General features: G+C 46.4%; 1 protein-coding gene across 5 annotated transcripts in view; it reads left to right on the forward strand.

Annotated features, from left to right (window-relative positions):
• The window catches only part of LOC308474084 (uncharacterized protein), a 41,116-nt gene that overhangs the window by 12,502 nt on the left and 8,284 nt on the right, over nucleotides 1–20,330 (forward strand). For 4 of the 5 annotated variants that reach the window (XM_081000079.1, XM_081000077.1, XM_081000078.1 and 1 more), the window contains 20 exons: nucleotides 350–433; nucleotides 1,060–1,178; nucleotides 1,344–1,458; nucleotides 1,546–1,632; nucleotides 2,592–2,707; nucleotides 3,648–3,735; nucleotides 4,466–4,545; nucleotides 5,766–5,859; nucleotides 7,818–7,934; nucleotides 8,543–8,805; nucleotides 9,297–9,420; nucleotides 10,978–11,205; nucleotides 11,483–11,638; nucleotides 12,032–12,249; nucleotides 13,329–13,506; nucleotides 13,802–13,948; nucleotides 14,486–14,893; nucleotides 15,317–15,436; nucleotides 17,584–19,347; nucleotides 19,837–19,917. In XM_081000079.1, coding sequence (XP_080856205.1) covers nucleotides 350–433; nucleotides 1,060–1,178; nucleotides 1,344–1,458; nucleotides 1,546–1,632; nucleotides 2,592–2,707; nucleotides 3,648–3,735; nucleotides 4,466–4,545; nucleotides 5,766–5,859; nucleotides 7,818–7,934; nucleotides 8,543–8,805; nucleotides 9,297–9,420; nucleotides 10,978–11,205; nucleotides 11,483–11,638; nucleotides 12,032–12,249; nucleotides 13,329–13,506; nucleotides 13,802–13,948; nucleotides 14,486–14,893; nucleotides 15,317–15,436; nucleotides 17,584–19,347; nucleotides 19,837–19,917 — 4,587 coding nt within the window. The remainder of the gene's footprint in view (nucleotides 1–349; nucleotides 434–1,059; nucleotides 1,179–1,343; nucleotides 1,459–1,545; nucleotides 1,633–2,591; nucleotides 2,708–3,647; nucleotides 3,736–4,465; nucleotides 4,546–5,765; nucleotides 5,860–7,817; nucleotides 7,935–8,542; nucleotides 8,806–9,296; nucleotides 9,421–10,977; nucleotides 11,206–11,482; nucleotides 11,639–12,031; nucleotides 12,250–13,328; nucleotides 13,507–13,801; nucleotides 13,949–14,485; nucleotides 14,894–15,316; nucleotides 15,437–17,583; nucleotides 19,348–19,836; nucleotides 19,918–20,330) is intronic. The other variant, XM_081000081.1, reaches the window with a different exon arrangement.

Genomic DNA, 20,330 nt, shown 5'->3' on the forward strand with positions numbered 1-20,330 from the left:
GGCTCTTGGGACTCTTTGGCTCTTGCTTGTCTAGATGGAGAGAGTTAGAGGGGCATATGTAGAATCCTCTGTCTTCGTACAGCTGGAATGTAGCCTGTTGTACAAAGGTTAGAGTGACACCCATGGCTCTGCCTACCTTTGCCTCTAGTCCTGCCCAGGAGGGAATATTGCCTTTGGGGTGAAAATGGTTCCCCACTCCTAGTCTACAAATTGGAGTCTATCTTTGTATTCTGAAGAAAAACCAAACCACTCCACTTGCATCTCTTAGGATTGGGATGAAATTGTAACAATGTAGTCACTGTGCCTTCAATATCTCATATATTCTAACCATTTCTATCTGTCCCTCTAGGAAGAGAAACCTTTGCTAACTGCCCTGCTGCAAGAGAATGCAGACAAGATTCAGCTTACCCGACGCATCCTTGACTTGAAACAGGTGACAGTCTTACTGACAGTTGTGTGGGATTCTCTTCTCTGTACAGTGTTGGGGGTGTGTGGTTCTGATAGTGCTGTTTTACCTGGGGTGGTTGCAGTTAGGCTTTGCATCCTACCTCAGATGATATAAATGGCATTGTAGTTCATACCTAGGTCCTATTGGGGTAGCAAGTGGGTAGCCTGGTGCAGTCCTTCATCACATTTTGCAGCTGCCATCTGCAAGAACAGAAAGGCGGGTGCCACTACGAAGATTTTGTCTCTTGTCTGTACTGGATAGTACTACTGTTTTCTCAGCCCTCCATCCCCTCCTCCCTGCAATTTGGGAATAATAATTCTTGGCCTGCATCATAGTTGTTGCAAGGATTGCTGAGATAATGTATGAGAAGTACTTGGAACACCTGAAAGCACTGTAAAAAAAAAAAAGTTGATGCTTAATTATTATCGGGAGCTCCTAAGCTCCCTTCGAAAACAACTTCTGAGTACAAGGTTTATTCTGCTGGGGCTCAGTTGGCAATGCCAGTAGCGGTTAGCTTCTTATGAGGTCATACTTTTATAGAAAGTAAGTTTATGTTATTCCTCTTCTCCCCCGTCTCTCCTCCCCTTTTCTCTCTCTCTCATCCAACTTAGGAGGAGCAGCAGTTCCAGGCCCTGCATGAGGAAATGAACAGCCTGGCTCACAAACTTGAGAAGCAGGGGAAGAGTGAGAGCAGGAGCATTATGGCACGGCGCAAGCATCTCAATAAAATGTGAGCTAGAGCAGGAGCTGGTGGGGGAAGAGAGATGGGGCATAACCAGCATTAGGATGGGCTATGGAATCATCTGACCGCATTTGCTTTACTTTAACTGTCAAGGATGTGCAGGCTAAGCTGCTTCCCCGTTCCTAAGATCCTTCTGCCCGTTTCACCTTCCAGGTGGCTGCGGCTCCAGGGGACACTGAAGGAACACCATGAGAACCTGCAGCTGGCTCTGGAAGCTGCTGCCTTCGTCCAGCAAGCAGAAGTGCTCCTTGGGGCCATCCATGCAAAGGTAGATTCTAAGAGGAGGTGGTGGGTGCTTTCTAAGAACTGCATTGCTACTTGTCTCGGGGCTTAACGCCTGTTGTTTCTGTTGTAGCGGAGGAATCTCTGTGGAGTGGGGAAACAGAGGGAACCTGAAACCAGCCCAGACCTGGATGTCAGGGATATAGCTAGTCAGGTCATGGTAAGTTGGGCAATGCCCAGGAACATGACTTGGAGCCCCTCCAGATGCCCTATTTATTAAGCATTCATCTTGAGTTGCTTACATAGAGGTCAGAGTATATCCAGTCTTTATTGAGCAATGATTCTGATTTGTTTGTGGGGTGGTTATACAACAATGAGCAGCTGTCCTGCATTCATCCTGATGTGTTGATACATATTCATGTTAGCCATTTGTTCATCCCACACTTTTCAGTGCATTTTCCTGTCACTTTCCAAACTACAAAAATTCTTGATTCTTTTAAAAAATGGATTTGTGATAGAGCAGCAGAGTGCTTTGATCCACTTTAATTGCACAAAACCAAATTTCTGGTATGTGCTTGAATCCCTTCCACAAAGTAATGACAGTCTGGTGGCATGTTTAAAGAAGATGTGAGGGGTGGGCAAAGGTTTTTTTAAGAAAAGATTTGTAGGCATGTTCATTTCTCCCTTAGTTTAGAGAACAACTTGTCATCCTGTAAATAATGAACTAAGCAAGATGGCCTGGGCTCAAGAACTGATATCCAGCTGAAGTACCAACATCTGGTATATATCCTACCCCTCCACTGCTGGAGTGATTGTATCCAAAGTGAGGTGCTCATGCTGGCATTCTGAAAGAAGCTCAGTTTTCAGCAGAAGCTCCTGAATGCTGAGGAATGATCCACAAGAAAGGGAGTTGAATCCTGCATTGTCACGCGTTTGCATCTTCTTTGGAGGCAGTCTCTAGATTAGACATGCACAACTTGTCACCCATTAAGATGCATGGTAGCCCACCAGGGACTGAACAAACCACTTGGTTTTAGGGAACCAGGGGCTACTGGTCATTATAAGCTATATGATATGTATAGCTAGTGAGGTTATCTTGATGGGTCAGGTTAATTTAAGCCAAGTGACCAGTTGTCACTCCTGCTCACTCATTCATTGCCAGCCTTTTTTGCCACCCAGATGCTGGATGTGACAGTGTCCCAGTTGACAAGCCTCCATCCCAGCCTAGTAGCACGAGTCTCTCTCAAGCATCAAGATGTGAAGGAGAGCTGGGCCCAGCTCCAGCAGTTATTGAGGTATTTGCTGAATGCCTAATTTTTCTCTCTCTCTGCATGAGGTGGATCCTGAGCTGGTTAATGATTATATTTAGCAAATGTCTCTAATTTGGGCACGCCAGAGCCATTGTTGACAATACTACTACCATTTTCTGTTTTGCTGTGCACCTTTAACAGGAGTGTGGCATACAGAAACTAAGCAGGTGAGGAATCTACTGTGCCTGGAAAAGCTTTGCATGCTACTGATATTAGATGCACAGGAGCAAAACTGCTAGGAAAAGGTGGCAACCCTGACAATGTCCCCTCCCCCTATTTCATTCTTTTGGAACAAGGTACTATGCATGGTAGTTTAATCACAATTTTTTGAGGTTGTAGGCCTTCAGGCAATGCATTTGTTTAGATTTTAAAGTTATGAATATGCAGCCTATATGTGTGAGTGCTGAGGGTGGCATCTGTTTCTCTCTACCAGTCAAGGCAAAAGACAGTTTAGGAAGTAAAGGGAAGTCCCCTCTTTTGCTTACCATCAGCACTTACTATCTTCCTTGATGTGAGTAACTTGAGGAAACTTTCACCCAAAGTTAATGTGGACTCTGGAGACTGAGATGGCCTCTGCTCCAGCAACAAGGCTAAGCCAGCAGCTCTGTTACTATCACTGTAACTTCGGGATGCTCTACCCAATACATTCCTTTCTCAACAAAAGCTGAAAGCATAATGAAAGCTGAAAGCATAACGTGTCAGAATAAAACAACCTGAGAAAGCTGAAAACAGTTGGGTTAGGTGCATAAGCCTGAGACACTCTACCCTGGAATACTGGATTTCTTCAAGGATGTCTGCATTTATTCTGTGATGATTATCATCTCTCTCTTTTGCCCTTTTCTGTTCCCTACTCTAACAGTTTTCTTTGTTTTTTCACCTCTCTGCTTCCCCTCGCTCCTATTGCCCCACTACTGGCTTCAACCAGGAGATCAATTGATTCCCCGAATCGTGAGCAAGTGAAGATCATGTCCAACAGTGCAGGGAGAGAGGCTGGAGGAAAACCTGTATGGGAGGTAAGAAAAGTATTCAAGATAACACCTCAAGATTTCCTGGGTACTGTGCGTAGATGACCAGCCTCAGAGCACCCTCCATTTGTAAAGCATGTCTCATGGGTAAAAGTTACCTCTGGAGAAAATGTTTCATGTGTGGATGCATAGCAACAGGCAAGACTAGTCTGTCAATCTCAGGTGGCCACACTTGGGCCAGAACTGGTGGTTCAAGTGTCCCAGCAGACAAGGAGGGTCTCTGTAGCCTTCTCAGCTGTAGCCTTCTTGTTATAACATGGTGGTGCTTAAAAGCCCAAGCCAGTGCAATTACTTTTTATGGTGAGGAAAAGCAGAGAGGAGTGCTATGTACTCTCTCGCCCTGAATTAGTAAAGAAGACCACTGGTGATTGCTGCTAAGCAGTGGCCTGTTTGCTTTACCAATATCCCAGAACAGACTTCATGCTACTTAAGTTTTTTTGGCCTCAGCCAAGCTCTAACACAAGAATGTTGCAGCTGGCAAAGGTGGGGAAGAGGAAGAGGATGGTGAGTGGCAAATTCATCCCCCTTTCTCCCACAAGGTGGCACCTGGGAAGAATGCAAAATGCTTGGCATTGGGCCAAGAGCTGGATTAAGACAGATTTCTGGGAACTGGTTCCATAATTTTGGAGCCACTTCAGAGTTCAGACAAGGTCCTGCCCAGAGTCTTACCTCTCAGGATTCTGAGCAAAATATATTCTTACTCTTCTTTTAACCCTAGATATGGAAGGACATCCAAGGAAGCCAAGAGGGCAACACAGACTCACCAGGCAAGGACGCCATCACCGGTAACAGCAGGAGGTATTGGCACACATAGTGCTTTCCTGGGAAAGGAAAGCTGGGGGAAAGCTATGTGGGAAGTGGTGAGGAGAAACTGGGACTGGGGAGGGTAGAAGTTGCTTACTGGGATCTGCTTTGTTGCTTAGCAACAATTCACTATGCAAAAGAATTTATCTCTTACTCCTAGCAGAGGGGCTGGCCCTTTGAAGTTGAACAGGTTGGGGGGGGGTCCCTGTGGTCTTGGCACTAAGCCCAGCCTCATTATGGGTAGATGCTGTGAGCTCCACAGAAAAACAGTGAAGCTGTGAGGTTGAGCCCACCACCCAGTGGCTTCTAGTTGAATCTAAGTAGCACCTGCAACAAAACGCTCAGTTCAGTGTTCCAGTCAGTCATGCCCCCTTCCATTCAAGTTTTCCTGGTTTTCTATCACTCTCTTCGGTTGTCAGCATTCTATGGCCACTGAGCATGCTCAATCCTCATTTGGCTGGGTATATATATATTTGCACTTCTGTAAACCTTGTGGTTCTCGTGAGCCTGCTGGTACTTCCCCATTGAGCATGGATGCTTTAGTTACATTAGGACCTGCACTCAGAGAATTGAGTTCACTATTGGTTATAGAATGCAAACTGCCTTCACTTCAAATAACAAAGAATCTTAAAAACTCCCACATTTATTATAGCAGAATCTGTCATAACAAATTTGTCAGAGTGGAATTCAATGTTGCCCTATTATGAACATTCCATCTGCGCAAGCATTGCTGGAGGAGATGATCCTTCCCTCTCCTAAAGGGCTGTCACATGGAAGATGAAGCAAGTTTGTTTTCTCCTGCTCTGGAGGGTAGGATTTGAACCAATGGCTTCAACTAACAAGGAAGATTCCAACTAAAAATCAGAAAGAACTTTCTGGCACTAAGAGCAGTATAACGGTGGAACAGACTACTCAGGAGGTGGTGGGCCCTCCTCCTTCCTTGGAGGTTTTTAAGCTTAGGTGAATCCTACCCAGTATTTAAAGTGCAAAAAATACCCCCAATAGAGTAATATGGCTACACTTCTGAAAAGCCATTAAAATGTGTTGTGTTTTAGGGTGATCTCGATATGTATAAATGCTCTCTCTCTCTCTCTCTCTCTCTCTCTTTTTCTTTCTCTCTTTCTGTGGTGTTTTGCACATGTGTACTTGATGTGGCGGTTATCAAGCAATGAATTGGAATATATGGCCTCACCCTAATTTTCTGTCTTCTCCAGGAGAAGGAAGAAGCTTCTCTGGCATTCAAATGCCTTGAAGGACCTGCCCCAGCAGGAGGCAAACCTTCAGGACTTCTGCCAGGTCGCTGATGGGGTAATGTCTCTCTGCAAGCTTCACCAAATCCCCAAGTCTTTGTCATTCTGCAGCCCACATAGATTCCCTTACTGTGGTAGTAATTCTGGCTTCCCTTGGGCTGCTGGTAGGCTGCCACTTGGCTGAAGAACAGGCCTAGTCTACAAGCATAGCTGAATGAGGTGGTTATCAGAAATCAAAAGCAAAATGTTGACAAATTTATTTTTAAACCTTGAGTTAATGAAGAGGAATCTTGTGTTTCAAATACCCAAGTATTTAAGCAGGTTTGTAGAATTAAAGTGTGTTTCAATTAGGACTGTTGTGGGTGGTAAGAAGAAGGGAGGCCTGAGAGAGGCCTGTTCACCAGGGATGCTCCCAATTCCTGCCCAGCCTAGGGTTGCCACCTTTGTTTTGGCAAAATACATGACAGAGCGGGGAGAGGCGGTTGGGGTGTGTGTGATTCCCCCCCCCCCCAATGCTGAAGTGACTTCAAAGCAAACCATTATAATCTATTGCAGCCTGACAGGATGGCCCCTCTGGAATTTGACACACACACACACACACACACACACACACACGCACACACACACACACACACACACACACACATTGGCTACCCAGAGCTTTAATACATGACCTTTCACACACCCTTTCAAGCACATGCATTTGGAGAGGATCCCTAACTTGGCAGAGAGAAAGAGAAAGAGTGAAGAGACCTGAAATACAGGACAAACTGTATCAATACAGGATGTAGCATCTTACATTGAAATACAGTGGTACCTCGGGTTACATACGCTTCAGGTTACATACGCTTCAGATTACAGACTCCGCTAACCCAGAAATAGTGCTTCAGGTTAAGAACTTTGCTTCAGGATGAGAACAGAAATCGTGCTCTGGGGGTGCGGCAGCAGCAGGAGGCCCCATTAGCTAAAGTGGTGCTTCAGGTTAAGAACAGTTTCAGGTTAAGAACGGACCTCCGGAAAGAATTAAGTACTTAACCCGAGGTACCACTGTACAGGACAATCCTGTATTATACAGGACAGGTGACAACCTCTAGCCCAGCCTGAAAAAGGAATTTTCTGGATCCCACAAGAGATTTTGTTTATTTTTTTGCATTTCTATCCCATCTTGTTCTCCAAGGAATTCAAGATGGTATTCATAGTTCTCCCTCTCCTCATTTAATCCCCACAGCAACACTTTGAAGTAGATTAGGCTGAGAGGCAGTGACTGGCCCAAGATCACCCTGTGAGCTTCTTGCCTGAGTGGGGATTTGAACTCTGGTCTCCCAGGTCCTAGAGTCTGACCTCCAACCACTACACCACACTGGATCTGTTAATACCTCCCCAACAGGGGCAATGGCTTCTACTCTTAGAGTTTATCTGAGGAGGGAACTGAGCAAGTGGGGACCATGGCTCAGTGATGGAGTGCATGCTTTTCATTCTGAAGATCCTAGGCTCAGTTCCCAGCATCTCCAGTTAAAAGACTCTCTGGTAAAAGGGCTAGAAAAGACACACACAGACCCTGTAATTCAGACCCTGTAATTCAGCTGCCTATCACTAGATGAAACTGGAGTAGATGGTCCAGCAGTCTGACATGGCTTCAGTCAGGTTTATATATTTGAATTTTATTTATACAAAAAAATAAAATAAAATTGTATCCTGCTTTTCCCCTTCAAAAAGTCAGTGCAACTCGCAATGTTTTAAAAAGGCATAAAAATAGCAACCCATCATTAAAACATAATTACCAGGTTAAAAGCAGCACCCAAGGGCCAAAACTAATCACCAATAAATCAAAGCATGAAGTAACGAACAGAATCAAAAACTTGTTAAAGAGAACTGCTTTCATTTGCTGTCCAAACACATACAGAGAGGATAATAAGCGAACATCCTGGGGCAAAGAGTTCCACATATGCAGAACCACCACAGTGGGAGCCCTTTTATTCATATGTCTTAATGGCATGTGTGTGCTGTACATCTTAGGAGCTACACAGGTGGAGTCCTCAGATGGAAGATGCCCTTGAGGAACTGGAGGATCTCTGGGAGGAACTGAGAAGGCGGCACCAAGAGAATGGCGTGGCCCTGAGGGAGATTGATACAGTGAGTAGTGGCTGCCACTGGAAAGGGTGTCTAGTCCTTCCCTTTTGTAAACATGGTGCGCCAGTTTTTCACATCCTGTGATCTCATGGCACTGCGTGTTTCTCCACCCTTGCTGGCAACAACTAAATGATGCAGTGTGGAGGCAAATGAAATCTACGCCATCGTCAGATGAGACAAATTATGTTAGACATTAATAAAAGGTTTTGGGGTGGAAGGGGGTGAGACAGCTGCCGTCCTTGGCAGCTGCTCTAAGTTGTGGGTAACATGTAGTCTCAGACTCACTCAAAAGACCCTAGCAATTCTAATATTTGTAGCTCTATCCCTGACAGAGGTCACATTTCCTGTTCAGTTGGATTGCTTGCCTGTCATCCATGCACTGAAAAGTTTAGCCGTAGGGAACAGATTATTTGTGGTGTAGTGTTCAGTTTTCTCCCACAGTTAGACATTTGAACCTTGGGATTAGGATACACTCTCTTATTTATTTAAGAAAGTTGTTTGCCATCTTTCAGGGCGAAGGCCTTCTCTTGCAGAGGACAGTGCGCAATCACTTTCTTGTCATATTCAGGCTGGGGGGCTGCCTTGCTCATGCCACTCCTTTCTGTTTGCAGGCTCTGCGGTTGGTTGGGGAGGTAGAAGAGGCTGAGTGTTGGCTAGAAACTGTTCTAGGCTTGCTCTCTGAGCCAGAAGCAGCAGCCGCAAAGAACCTTGATGACCTCCATGGGGACCTAGAGAAGGTTGGCACCCTGGAGAACCAAGTGGAGGCGTGGCATATTAAGCTTCAAGCCCTGAAGGAGGAAATGAAAATGGACTCCTCCTCGGAACACACAGCAGCTGCAATGATTCATAGAAAGATGGAACGAGTGAAGGAAAAGTGAGTTCTTGGGAACAAAAGAGTGTTCTCTGTATGGAGGTGGTGTAGGAAGGAGACTTGGCTTCTGAAAAGCTGGAGAAGGAGAAGAGGTTACTTCAGGGTGGAAGAATGGTTTCAAAGGAATAGATGCAGGCAACCAAGGAGGAGGAGAGAGCCAGGGTTGTTGTTTTTTAAGTTTCCCTTGTCGCAGGAGCATAGGAAGCTGCTTTCTGCTGAGTCAGACCATTGGTCCATCTAGCCCAGTATTGTCCTCACACTATATAAGCAGCAGTTCTCCAGGATTTCAGACAAAGATGCTGGGGATTGAACGTAGGTCCCTCTGCATGCAGAGCAGATGTTCTACCACTGAGCTGTAGCCCATGTTGTTCTAGACCTATCTCTCATCTCCAACAGCTTTGTCTGTCCAAATTGAAATTGTGTATGTTTAGGCAGCAGGTAGCATTGCTCTCGTGAAATACGCTTTTAGGAAGATGTCATGGTTTCCTTCCCAGGTTCACCTGTGTGCAGGAGGCTCTCCAGCGCCGAACGTCAGACTTGAAAGATGCCCTGGTTTTAACCGAGTTCTTGCAGAATGTGCATATGGAAGAAATGCTGAGTCACAGGAACCAAGTACAGGTGAGAAGCAGAGAAGACGTGGGCCAGGGAAGGGAAGAATGAGGTGATGTGCAGAGGTGTGGTCTGAATTCCGTCCTGTCATAGGAACATAGGAAGCTGCCTTATAGCGAGTCAGACCATTGGTCTGCCCAGCTCACTACTAACCAGGCTGACTGGCAGCAACTCTCTAGGGTTTCAGATAGGGAGTCTCTCCCAGCCTGGAGATGCAAGGAATTGAACCTGAGACCTTTTATGTGGAAAGGAAATGCTCTGCCACGGAACTACAACACTTCCCCAGAAGGGTCAGAGTTCAAAAATAACAAGCAAGGGGCTTCTCGCTTTATGTCTAGTTTGAACAATGAGGGAGCATGGCGCTGAAGGGACACACATCTCCATAAAAGTCCCTTGTGCTGCATTGTATCTAAGTGGTCAGATTAGTGACACAGGAACAGTTTGCGTGACTCTCCTGTTTGGGTTCACATGATTTCAGTATGGTATGCCATCCAAATTACTGTGGGTGGTAATGGTCCTGTACAGCTAAGTTCTATCACCATTCTAGCACTGGTCGCATTTAGTCATGGAACCCCTAACTATAATGCCACAAATTGCAACTCTTGACACTGTTGGTTAATTGGCTACTGCTGCTTACTGAGGCCTTATCTTACTGATATCCACTGGCAAGTATCTGGGCCTTCAGTGAGGTGGCAGAAATTAGCTTCCCAGCTAAATATACTCAGGACTTAAGATCAGTGTTGGAAATTGAAGACACTTTTATTTCAGTTTGTTTTTAGTTTATAAGCATAGTTTCATCACTGCTAGTTTTTAATGCGTAGCATCTTTTACATTTGCTGGTGTTGGGTCTTCGTTAGTTTGAAATGTTGGTTATATCACATGTTCTTTGTTGCTGCTTTTAGAAATTGGGTGTTGGCTCTGAGTTATATTAGTAGATTGCATGGTTTTATTTATTATTTTGATGTATGTTGTGGTAGATACAATTAGTAGTAGAACAAAGATATAACCAAATCTATTACATCATTAGGGACGCGGGTGGTGCTGTGGGTTAAACCACAAAGCCTAGGACTTGCTGATCAGAAGGTCGGTGGTTCAAATCCCCGTGACGGGGTGAGCTCCCGTTGCTCGGTCCCTGCTCCTGCCAACCTAGCAGTTCGAAAGCACGTCAAAGTGCAATTAGATAAATAGGTACCGCTCCAGTGGGAAGGTAAACGGCATTTCCGTGTGCTGCTCTGGTTCGCCAGAAGAGGCTTAGTCATGCTGGCCACATGACCCAGAAGCTGTACGCCGGCTCCCTCGGCCAATAAAGCGAGATGAGCGCCGCAACCCCAGAGTCAGCCACGACTGGACCTAATGGTCAGGGGTCCCTTTATCTTTACCTTATTATCATCATTATTAATATTAATATTGAGTGGCTTTAGTCAAGCCTCTCTCTTGAAGTTTCACTTTCCTTCTCTGTAAAGTAGGAATCATGGCAATTTGCTCAGAAGACATCTGTGAGAGAATTAACAGGGTGGCCTGTCTAGATTGGTACCCAATATTATTCATGTTCTTGTTTTGCTTTAGGCAGTGCCGAACCAGCTAGGCTCCCAAGAGCCTCTGCAGCTTCTCATAGCCCAGAGTGCTCAACAGCTGAGCAATGAGGACATGAACAGGTCACTGGAGGAACTGCAAGAAGCAGTGGACATGCTGAACAGTGTTGTGAAGGAGCGCAAGCGGGCCATGGAGGCAGTGACCAAGACAGAGAATCTGAAGTGCTTTGTGCAGGCCTTGTCAAGTGGGGAGGAAACTAAGGTAAGAGAGGGTTAAGAGGGGCTGCGTGCTAGAAAAATCCCTCTTCCCTAGTGGTTAGAGGTGGAAAGCCTGTACCACTCCATCCTTCAGTGTTGGTTATTGTATTTGGGCAAGAAGCTACAAAATCTATCTTCTTCTTTCATAGAGGTGGACTGACCACCTATTAAATGCTACCAGCACTACTCTGTTGCAGTTCCAGCTTTGGTTTGGTTGTCCAAGCAGCCTGTAGCACAGAGAACTGTTTCTCAGTGTCGCCTTTCTTTTTTCAATTTTTCAGCTGGCCTGGGTCACCTCACGGATCAAGACAATGAGGAACAGAGCAGAAACACTGGCTCAGGACATAATGCAGGCAGAGAGAAGCTTTGCCACAGTGAAGAGTGAGGCAGATCTTCTGGAGCTGCAGGGGCTCATGGAAAGGCAGAAAGAGATAGAGGTGAGATCAAAAGGCTATTTGAGGGCTTGTAACAAGCACCCCATAGAACCAGTGTTTGCTCATGGCAATGTTGGAGGAGTGCTAAATCAGGCATTACACACACCTTGGAAGTCTGTTCTTCCACCCAGCACCATTGTAAATTGCAGGTTGAGATTGTTATGCAGGTTTAGGTTTGACCATTGGTTCTGAGCTCTCACTGTTTTAAATGGGTCAGCATAGATCTGATGTTTGATGATACTGCCCTGTTGGTTGTTTGTTTGGCTTCCTAAAGCCAGTTGGGAGTCTCATGCTTGTTTTTAGATTGGGCAAGCATTTACTATTGGGAAGGAGCCAGGAGTTCCCCATTCGAAAGCCCTGTTGCTAGCCTGAATCCTGTGGTCTTGTATTTCATAGAGTGAAATGTCTAGCCTGGAAGGGGACATGGAGAAACTAGAGAGAGCCTTCATTGAGCTGGAAGATTGCTGTCTGATTGAAATGCCAAATGAGTCCAGAAGAATCAGTGAAACATTGGAGGCTTGGAAAGATCTGCAAAAGCTGGTGTTGGGAAATGCAGTTCATGGACAGCAAGCCGCTCATTTGCGACAATTCTTCAGAGCTTATTTAGCCATTATGTAAGTCAGTAGACCTTAGTGGACTCATCCTGTCCCTTGAAAGTTTATTTTGCAATGTCTGACTCACCCATTTGTGATATTAAGCCCCCATCTGGAAGCACCCCTTATTTTCAATTGCACTTGGGGACTATCCATCTTATCTACTTTGAAGTCAGTCCAGCAAGCTTGAGTCTCAGCATCAATTCTAACTCCCATTCACACACCTGGATGGGGTGGAGGTGGGGCAGGGTGGAAGTGAGGTTTGGGACCTTGCAGGGGTACCTGCGCAACCAGGTGGTTGCTCCCGTTGGTGCACCGGTGAAGGGCTGAGCTTGCTGCTGTCCCAGCCCAGCACCATCCAGGCAAGTGGCAGCAATGCCTGCATTGAAATGGCAGCTGCACCCCACCAAATATTCTCTTACTGAAATTGGATGCAACTTCAGTGTCACACGTCACAACTTATCTTGCATTTATTTTGGTGCAGTTACACATGCCCTGGATGTTGTGATTTAGCTGCAGATTTCCTGAGTATTTACTCCTCTTTGCTCACACATTTGCCAAGACTGGTGATTTGCTTGTGAGATGTATCACCAACTTTTCCATGGAAGGGCTTAGTGTGTAGATTGTTTTGCCACAATGGAAGCAGCCCTTAGTGCAGGCATCCCCAAACTCAGCCCTCCAGATGTTTTGGGACTACAATTCCCATCATCCCTGACCACTGGTCCTGTTAGCTTTGTAGTCCCAAAACTTCTGGAGGTCTGAGTTTGGGGATGCCTGCCTTAGTGGTTAACAAAGAGAGAGAAAAACTATTTTTACTGGGACACACCTTTTTAATACTGCTTTAAAAGGCCTGGGGAAATGGTATGTTTCTTAACTGTATGCCACTACTTGAAAGACAAAGCTGTCTAGAGGCTGCGACAACTTGATGCAGAATAGGTTTTTACTGGGATTCTTCCAGGTTTCTCTATCAATTGGTAAGTACCCTGATCTGTAGCTTTGTTGGAAGGGTAGAGGATAAATTGAGCTGCAGTTTTGTGAGGTGTTAAGACACATTTCTTCTGGCCATATTCATAGTTGCTCCTCCTTCCTTGACTCTCCAGCTCCTGGACAGAGGATACTCGGGCACAGATCTTCTCTGAGACTATGAGTACCCACGGTCTCTCAGAAGCTCAGTGGGAAGACCTGGAAAGTAACATGGAGACTAAGTTCAAGGAGTTTGAGGAGCTGGCAGCAGTTGGATGGAAACTGGTAGCTGAGGAACACAGCTTGAGTGAGACAGTAAGTGTGGCAGGCCATGATACGCAAGCTTCCTACATGCCTGCAGCATCCTTTGGGGAACAACCTCCCATCCCACCTCACTTCCCTTTTCTTTCTTTTGCCATCACTGCTTTCGGAAGGGAGGAGGCGAAGCATCTCATCAGGTGGGTGGGAGCTAGACAGTTGTTCCAATTGTTTGTCATCCTGAGGCTTGGCCCTGACTGAGAGCTGTACCTAGAAGAGAAAAGAGAGGAATTCACCATGTGGCCTTTTTTCCTCCTTTCATTTCTTTCTCAGTTTTGTTCTGTCTTTTTAGATAAAGGAGCGAATGGAGGAGCTGCAAAGCATGCTGGGATGGGTGATGGTGCACTGGAGAGCACAGAGTTCCCAGAAGGACCCTGGCAGTAAGAGTGATGGCAGGGAGACTCAGAATGGCACGCTGAACATGACCGAGCACTGCCAAGTTAGTATGCAGCCCCTGAGTGGCAATACTAGAGCTAAACTTGAAAAATAGCTTGGCCTGCACTGTGTATTTATTGTGGAATAGCTATGCTTTGTTCACTCACTTTTTATGGGGCATCTGCACAAAGTTATAAACAAACCCCCCCTTTCATGTTTTCTCTCTTTAGCTTCCTTCCTCCACCACTCCCACCCCAAGCTTAGAAATCTGTCTTATTTCAAACTTGGTGGAATACCTACACAATTTCCCCATGTGTATACTATCTATCTTGTTGCTATTCTGCCTCATAAAGACCTGTATATTTTTTTGCATAAATTTTTATTTGCCTTTCTATAACATACCAAGCAATACATTTTGACAGAATCTCTGGCTGCTGTACACACACACACACACACACACGTGAGCAGAGGAAATTTTAAGCTTCATGTATTGGTCTTTAGGTGGAAGAGATCCCATTTTAACAGGAAATCCTAGAATTAACAAAGAACAAAGAAGCTATCGCTGCAATTTCTTTCTTCATTGTATTACCTTACTTCACAGATTAAAGTAGTTCCTGAATCAGGTGTGGGTGAAGCAAATGGTGTCCTTAACTCCAGTGTTTCTGAGAGGCCTCCACTCACCCTCTGCTCCCTCCCAAATGGTTCAGCAGCACAGCAAGAGAGTGAATCGGTCTCCACTGCAGTGCTATCTACCCTGGATGTTCTTCCAGGGCACAGGAAGAGTTTGGAAGAATTGGAAAACCACTTGCCCTCTGAGATGGACGTCCCAAAGGAGACTCTGATCCTAGAACCCTTGGAGACCCCTGTGCTGCTGGTGCCCCAGCCAGGCCCTGGCAGTCTGGGTGGCACAGTGAACTTGATACTGAGCATTGGGAAGAAAGCAGGGAGAGAGGCCACGGGAAGCCAGGTTGGAGTGGCACCATCAATGGGACCGGAAACCTTGCACAAGGTAAGTTGCCCTTTACTTTAGGCATCGATAGAGCTGTTTGCTATCTCCAGAACATCAAATAAGTGCCTCTGCGGCAAAGGGAGGCAGTGTTTTCATGATGCAAAGTATTGCCAAGTGTTCAGACAGGACAGAAGTGGGGTGTCAAGTGAGGGAGTGCCAAGCTTAATGGCTAAGGCTTGCAAGTGGAGAACTTCTAACTTCCCAGTGAGCATTAAGATGTTAATGGACACTCTGAATCAGGGAGACTAGCAGCTCTGTTGCTTTTTTGCTTCTCATTTAAGCCACCGCCAGGCGTGCAGTTCTAGAGCTTCCTCTTCATGGGTCAGGCACTGATTTTGCCCTTTTCTTCCTGGCTTTTGCAGGTCACCCTTGCTATTCCTTCACTTTTATTTTTTTTTGTCTCTCTCTTTCCTAAAAATCCAGCTCTCTGAAACTAAATCCTCAGCCTGTAAAGCTTTCTGGAAACGTTGCCAGGGGCTTTTAGGAAGTACTTTGGGTAGTTTAAAGAGAAAGAAAAGGCCACCCCGCCAGCATGCAGAAGAGGTAACATGGAGCAGTGGGGGGACGATGAAGCATGTCAGACTGAGAGTGGTTGCATGGTGCAAGGAAACCTTGACTAACCCATCCAATAGCCTCCTTCAAAAGGCAGCTCTGAAATTAGGAGACGGAAACGCTCCAGATGTGACTTGGCTATCATCCTTGACCATTGGTCTGGCTAGCCGGCTTGGGACTTAGGAAGTTGGAGTCTCAACAGCTTTGTTCCCTTCTCCTATATCACTTAAGAGGCATCTCCAAAATGTTAAGAGGTCACAGAGATGCTGTGTTTCTCCTTTCCAAGGCTATGGTGAATAAGTTAAATATGCATTCTGTGTTTGCACCTGTACTCCTGAGGAGATGCCCCCTTAGGAGAAACACCTTCAAATATTTTGTGACTTCTCCTGGTTAAAGCACAGGGTTGCCATGTGCAGCACAAAATGTGGATTCTGTACCTTTTAAGAGAATTTCAGCTGGCACAACTTGTCATGTCATATTATTGCCAGGAATCCCCCCTTCTGGAATATTCTTAGATGCACAGGACCATCCACACAAACAAACAAACAAACAAACAAACCAGAGCTTAAATGTGCAGCCAGCACAGTGGAATATGGAGATGTCTTCCTCAGCACAATAATTCATATCCCACAGCAGAAGAGCTACCGTATTTGCTAGAGGAAACAGGAAGGGAGTCTGAAGTGCACTGCCTCTTGATACGGGCTGAAGGCAGGCCAAACTAGTTTGCTGTGAGGAAATGACCCACATGACAAGACACACTCACTTTGGGTTGTCCCATGAACAAGAATTCAGAGTCTTGTGGTGATTTGGGGATGAGATGAACTGAGAAGAGGAATACACCTATTTGCTAGCAAGCAAGTCTTCGTAATCACTCACACATTAGCAATTGTGATTAAAAGGGCACGGTGAGAAGATAATTAGGGATTGAAGCAGATGGGTAGCTGCTACAATTGAAAGGCTGAGGCATGCTGTCCAAAACTAGTTTCTGGCGAGGTGCCTGAGCATAGAAGCTACAGTAGCTCCAACAACTTGTGAACTGGAGAGGAGGATTTCAGGGCTGTAAAGTGTATTCATTTAGAAAGTCAGCTGCCAATCATGAAGGGAAAGGAACATCAGCCTCTACGGTGTACAGTAATAATTCCTGAATTAAACTTCTAGACATCTCCTGCAGCTGTTGCAGGAAGGGGATTCCTGTTATACTGAGAGCTGATTCATGTGCACAGAATACCCCTGGTACATCAAGGAGCTCATACAAACTTAAAGCCTTATACTTTATAGAGCCAGATCTTATAGAGGCCTTATACAGTCAGATCACTAATCTTTCTATTTCAGGATTGTCTGCTCTGAAAGGCAGTGGCTATTCCAGATTTCAGACTGGAGTTTTCTCAGATTTTTCTGAAGAGGCTGCAAAAGGAACCCAGAATCTTCTACATGCATTCTGCAAGCATGCGTTCTATGTATTGGCTGAGTCCCTGCCTAAGGGTTTATTTAAGCCCAGTTCTCTTCCTGTTGTGATAGCTTTCTATGTAGACGAAGGGTTTCTTTGTTTTTTACAAGGAGCATTCATACATGCAACCTGCACCACATGCAATCTCAAACCATACAATGTAAGATTCTTAATGCACATTTCATTTGGCCCTGAGCTGGCCTCAACTGTAGCACAGCCCATAGCTGCTATCATGGTACCCACCCCCCAATCATGCTGGGCTCTTCAGTTTCTACTGCAATATTTCATACTGAGTTTTGTAGCCTCTTTTCAGGCTGCATCATCTATCCTGAAGTAGAGTGGGGTGCATCTAGCAGCCTTGCAAGTTGGCAGTGTGCCCCTTCTGGAAAGCCCAGCAGAGTTGGGTTGTCTCCAGTAGTAAGCTTGGAATCATGGTAAGCCAGAAGTTTTGTTGCCACTCCCTAGGATTGAACTAAAGTGATCCTAACATCCTGGAACCCGTTGTGGGCAGTCTACCTTAGTGTCTGCTACGATTAATGAACATGCATGCATGTATACTCGCTGAGTTGAAAGGAGCATGTGCTAGTGCATGTCAGTTTGCTGCTGTGGCATCCAAAATAGGTAGGTTTAGGCTCCAGTGACCTTGTGCAATTTGAAGAGTGCTCCTCATTGGGTCTTACTCTTTCCGCAGGTGAGCACCTATTTGCACGTGAAGGAGAAAGAGGGAGACAGAGATGCAGGCGTGGTTTGTGGAAGCTCTACTATGCTGCGGCCTGCTAAGCAAACGCCTCCCGGAGCTCCCTCTTCCCCATTTCCCAGTCCTGGGTGGGGCACCTCAGCCTTCCACACCTTGCCCAAGATCAGCTCCAGCTGCTTCTTAAGGAGCCTGAAGAGAAAAGGCAGAGTGGAGGCAGAAGATGCCCAGCTACTCACCTTGCAAGGGATCATGGGAACCGAACCAAACGACCTGCAGGCAGGGCAAGGGGAGAGGAGCAGCACTAGTAGCACCTGGCCCCCAAAGGGTAACAGGAGGGCACAGGCCTTGCAGGCAGAGTGCCCAGCACCCTGTAGAGAGTTGACAGACTATGTGAAGAACCCATTGGCACGGGCTATTGACGCTGAATGTGACTCGGTTAGGGAAGTATCTGGATGTCATGTGTTCTCAAGAGAGAGCAGAGGTCTCAACAGCCCCCCGTCACTGGCAGAGCGGATGAACAACACATGCCAGCATCTTTCTCTCGGTTCTGTCCTGAGCCTGGAGCTCCCCAAGGACCCCACAGTCCTAAGGAATATCCATGAAACCATCAGAGTAGCAAAAGAGGGAGCAGCAGGAAGGAAGGGAATAAGCCAGGCCTGCCAGGGAGCTCAGAGCAGCCCAGCTGGGGCAAAAGTGCAGGAAGTTGGTAGTAGCCTGCAAAAGAGGATGCTCGGAGGGCAGCCAGTCATGCACCAGAGGCCCCTCAGGCCTGAAGACGCTCGTGACAAGCTTCCCCAGGGTAAGGGAGGCACATGGTTTGAAGAGGTGAGCATCAACCCAAGCTACAGCAGGCAGAAGGCCTGCTTCGTTGCTCTTTGTGGAGAAGACAGGCAGAGTCCGAATAGCCAGAGCAGTCCCAGTGACGACTTCCTGGATTTCAAGCAGAACCGGCTATCCCGCATTAGTGTCCTGCACGAGCAGATAGGTATAGAGTGGGACAGACTAGCTACCTCACTGGGTACAACTGGCAGCTCCAAAGAGGCGCAGGTAAAGGGTCCGGCTGACCATAAAGTCAGAGAAGCATCCCGGGTGAAGCTGAAGCCCTTACCTGCTAAGCACACGGGCAGCTCCGATGCAGTTTCCAGTATAGCCAAAGCTAAGAACCCTGCTGTGAATGGGGCAGAAGAAAAGGGAAGCTGTGTGAGAACCTCGCCCTCGTTCCTCCACCTGGGGGTCAAATCTCCTGCCAAGCTGTCTGTATTTGAATGTGAACTAGGCACCCCAACACCCTCAGGGCTGGACCCTCTTGTCCCGGCTCCTGGAGGAAGCACGACTAAAGGGCCAAAGTTGCTGGAGGCTTGTCACCCTGCCCACGAGTTGTTTGAAGAGGAGGAAGAGGAGCTGCAGGCCATATGGAGCAATGTGGAGAAGCACAAGAAAAGCTTGGGAATCCACAGCAGCCCTGCTGGAAAGGTGGATAAGATGCAAAGTCCAGACAGCTCTGGTGCAAGACTTCACCTTGCAGCGGCAGACAATTTGTTGGTGGCTAAGTTCAAGCTCCCCACCTCTGCCCAGCTGCTTCAGAGGTCTGAAGGAGAAAGAGGGACTAATTGTGGCAGTCCGAGTCGGTGCCGGGCATCCATGCCTTCTGGCCAGGAGCCCTCAGAAGGGGCAGTAGCTGCAGCTGTGAGGTCACTGCAGAGTACCTGCCCAGGGGCCCAGCAGAAGCTTCAGGCGGAGGGCAGAAGTACTGGCAAGGTCAGAAATATTGGCTTCTATGGGGCAGGGGAGGGGATTGTATGCCTGGAAACCAGGTGTTTACTGTTCTTTTCCTCAAGTCCCTGGATACTGCTGGCACTGATCTGCAATGTGTACTTAAGCAGTTTCTCATTGCACAATTATTAAAATGTGTATTTTTTTCCTATCAGGAACCAGCAACTCCATATATGTGGAGTATTTTCTTTTAAAGGAGATACAGATCTAGCTAATGAGATGCTTACGCTTGAGATGTTTACATCAGTACTGTTCCTGATTTGACTGTGGGGGGAGAGGGGGGGGAGATCCCCACACACTTTCCTAGCATGAGCCACACAATGTATGTCTTTTCGATGAATCAGTGACTGCTCAAAGCACACTTCTTCCTTTTTTGCTCTGTTTTGGGGAATGTGGTGTTAAAATGCCTTCGTATTTGAAACACTGCTGCTTTCGTTGTGGTTGCTTCATTCATTGTTTCCTGCTTCTCTCTAGAATCTTCCCAGTAAACTAGAGCTTCAGATGATGGAAGGAGCTTTGGAGAGGAAGCATCTGTTGCAGGCAGGAGGCAAGAAGGTACTGTCAGAACTGTGTGGCATTATGTGGGGGGGGGGGTTGAATATGGATGCCAGTGACTTGCCACCAAGAAACAACTTCATTGGTGTTCCAGTAACACTTCAACAGAGCCTAGCCCTGTATAGCAGAGCTTTCCAAACTTTTCATGTTGATGACACAATTTTTAGACATGCATCGTTTTGTGACACATTAATTCAGTTTTACTAGCAAGCCAGAGGTTGAAACAACCCCTTTCCAGCCCCAGGAGCAGCGCATGGAGCATTCGCGTGACACATCTACACACTGCAGATAACACACTAACGTGTCACAACACACAATTTGGAAAGCTCTGACTTATATCAACACACACAGAAACACTTCTGTGAGGTGGTTCAGGCATAACAGCAAACCAATATTCGATCCTGATTTGCAGG

Source organism: Podarcis pityusensis (assembly GCF_964106645.2).
Source record: "Podarcis pityusensis genome assembly, chromosome: 3".
In the NCBI taxonomy this organism is placed as follows: Eukaryota; Metazoa; Chordata; class Lepidosauria; order Squamata; family Lacertidae; genus Podarcis; species Podarcis pityusensis.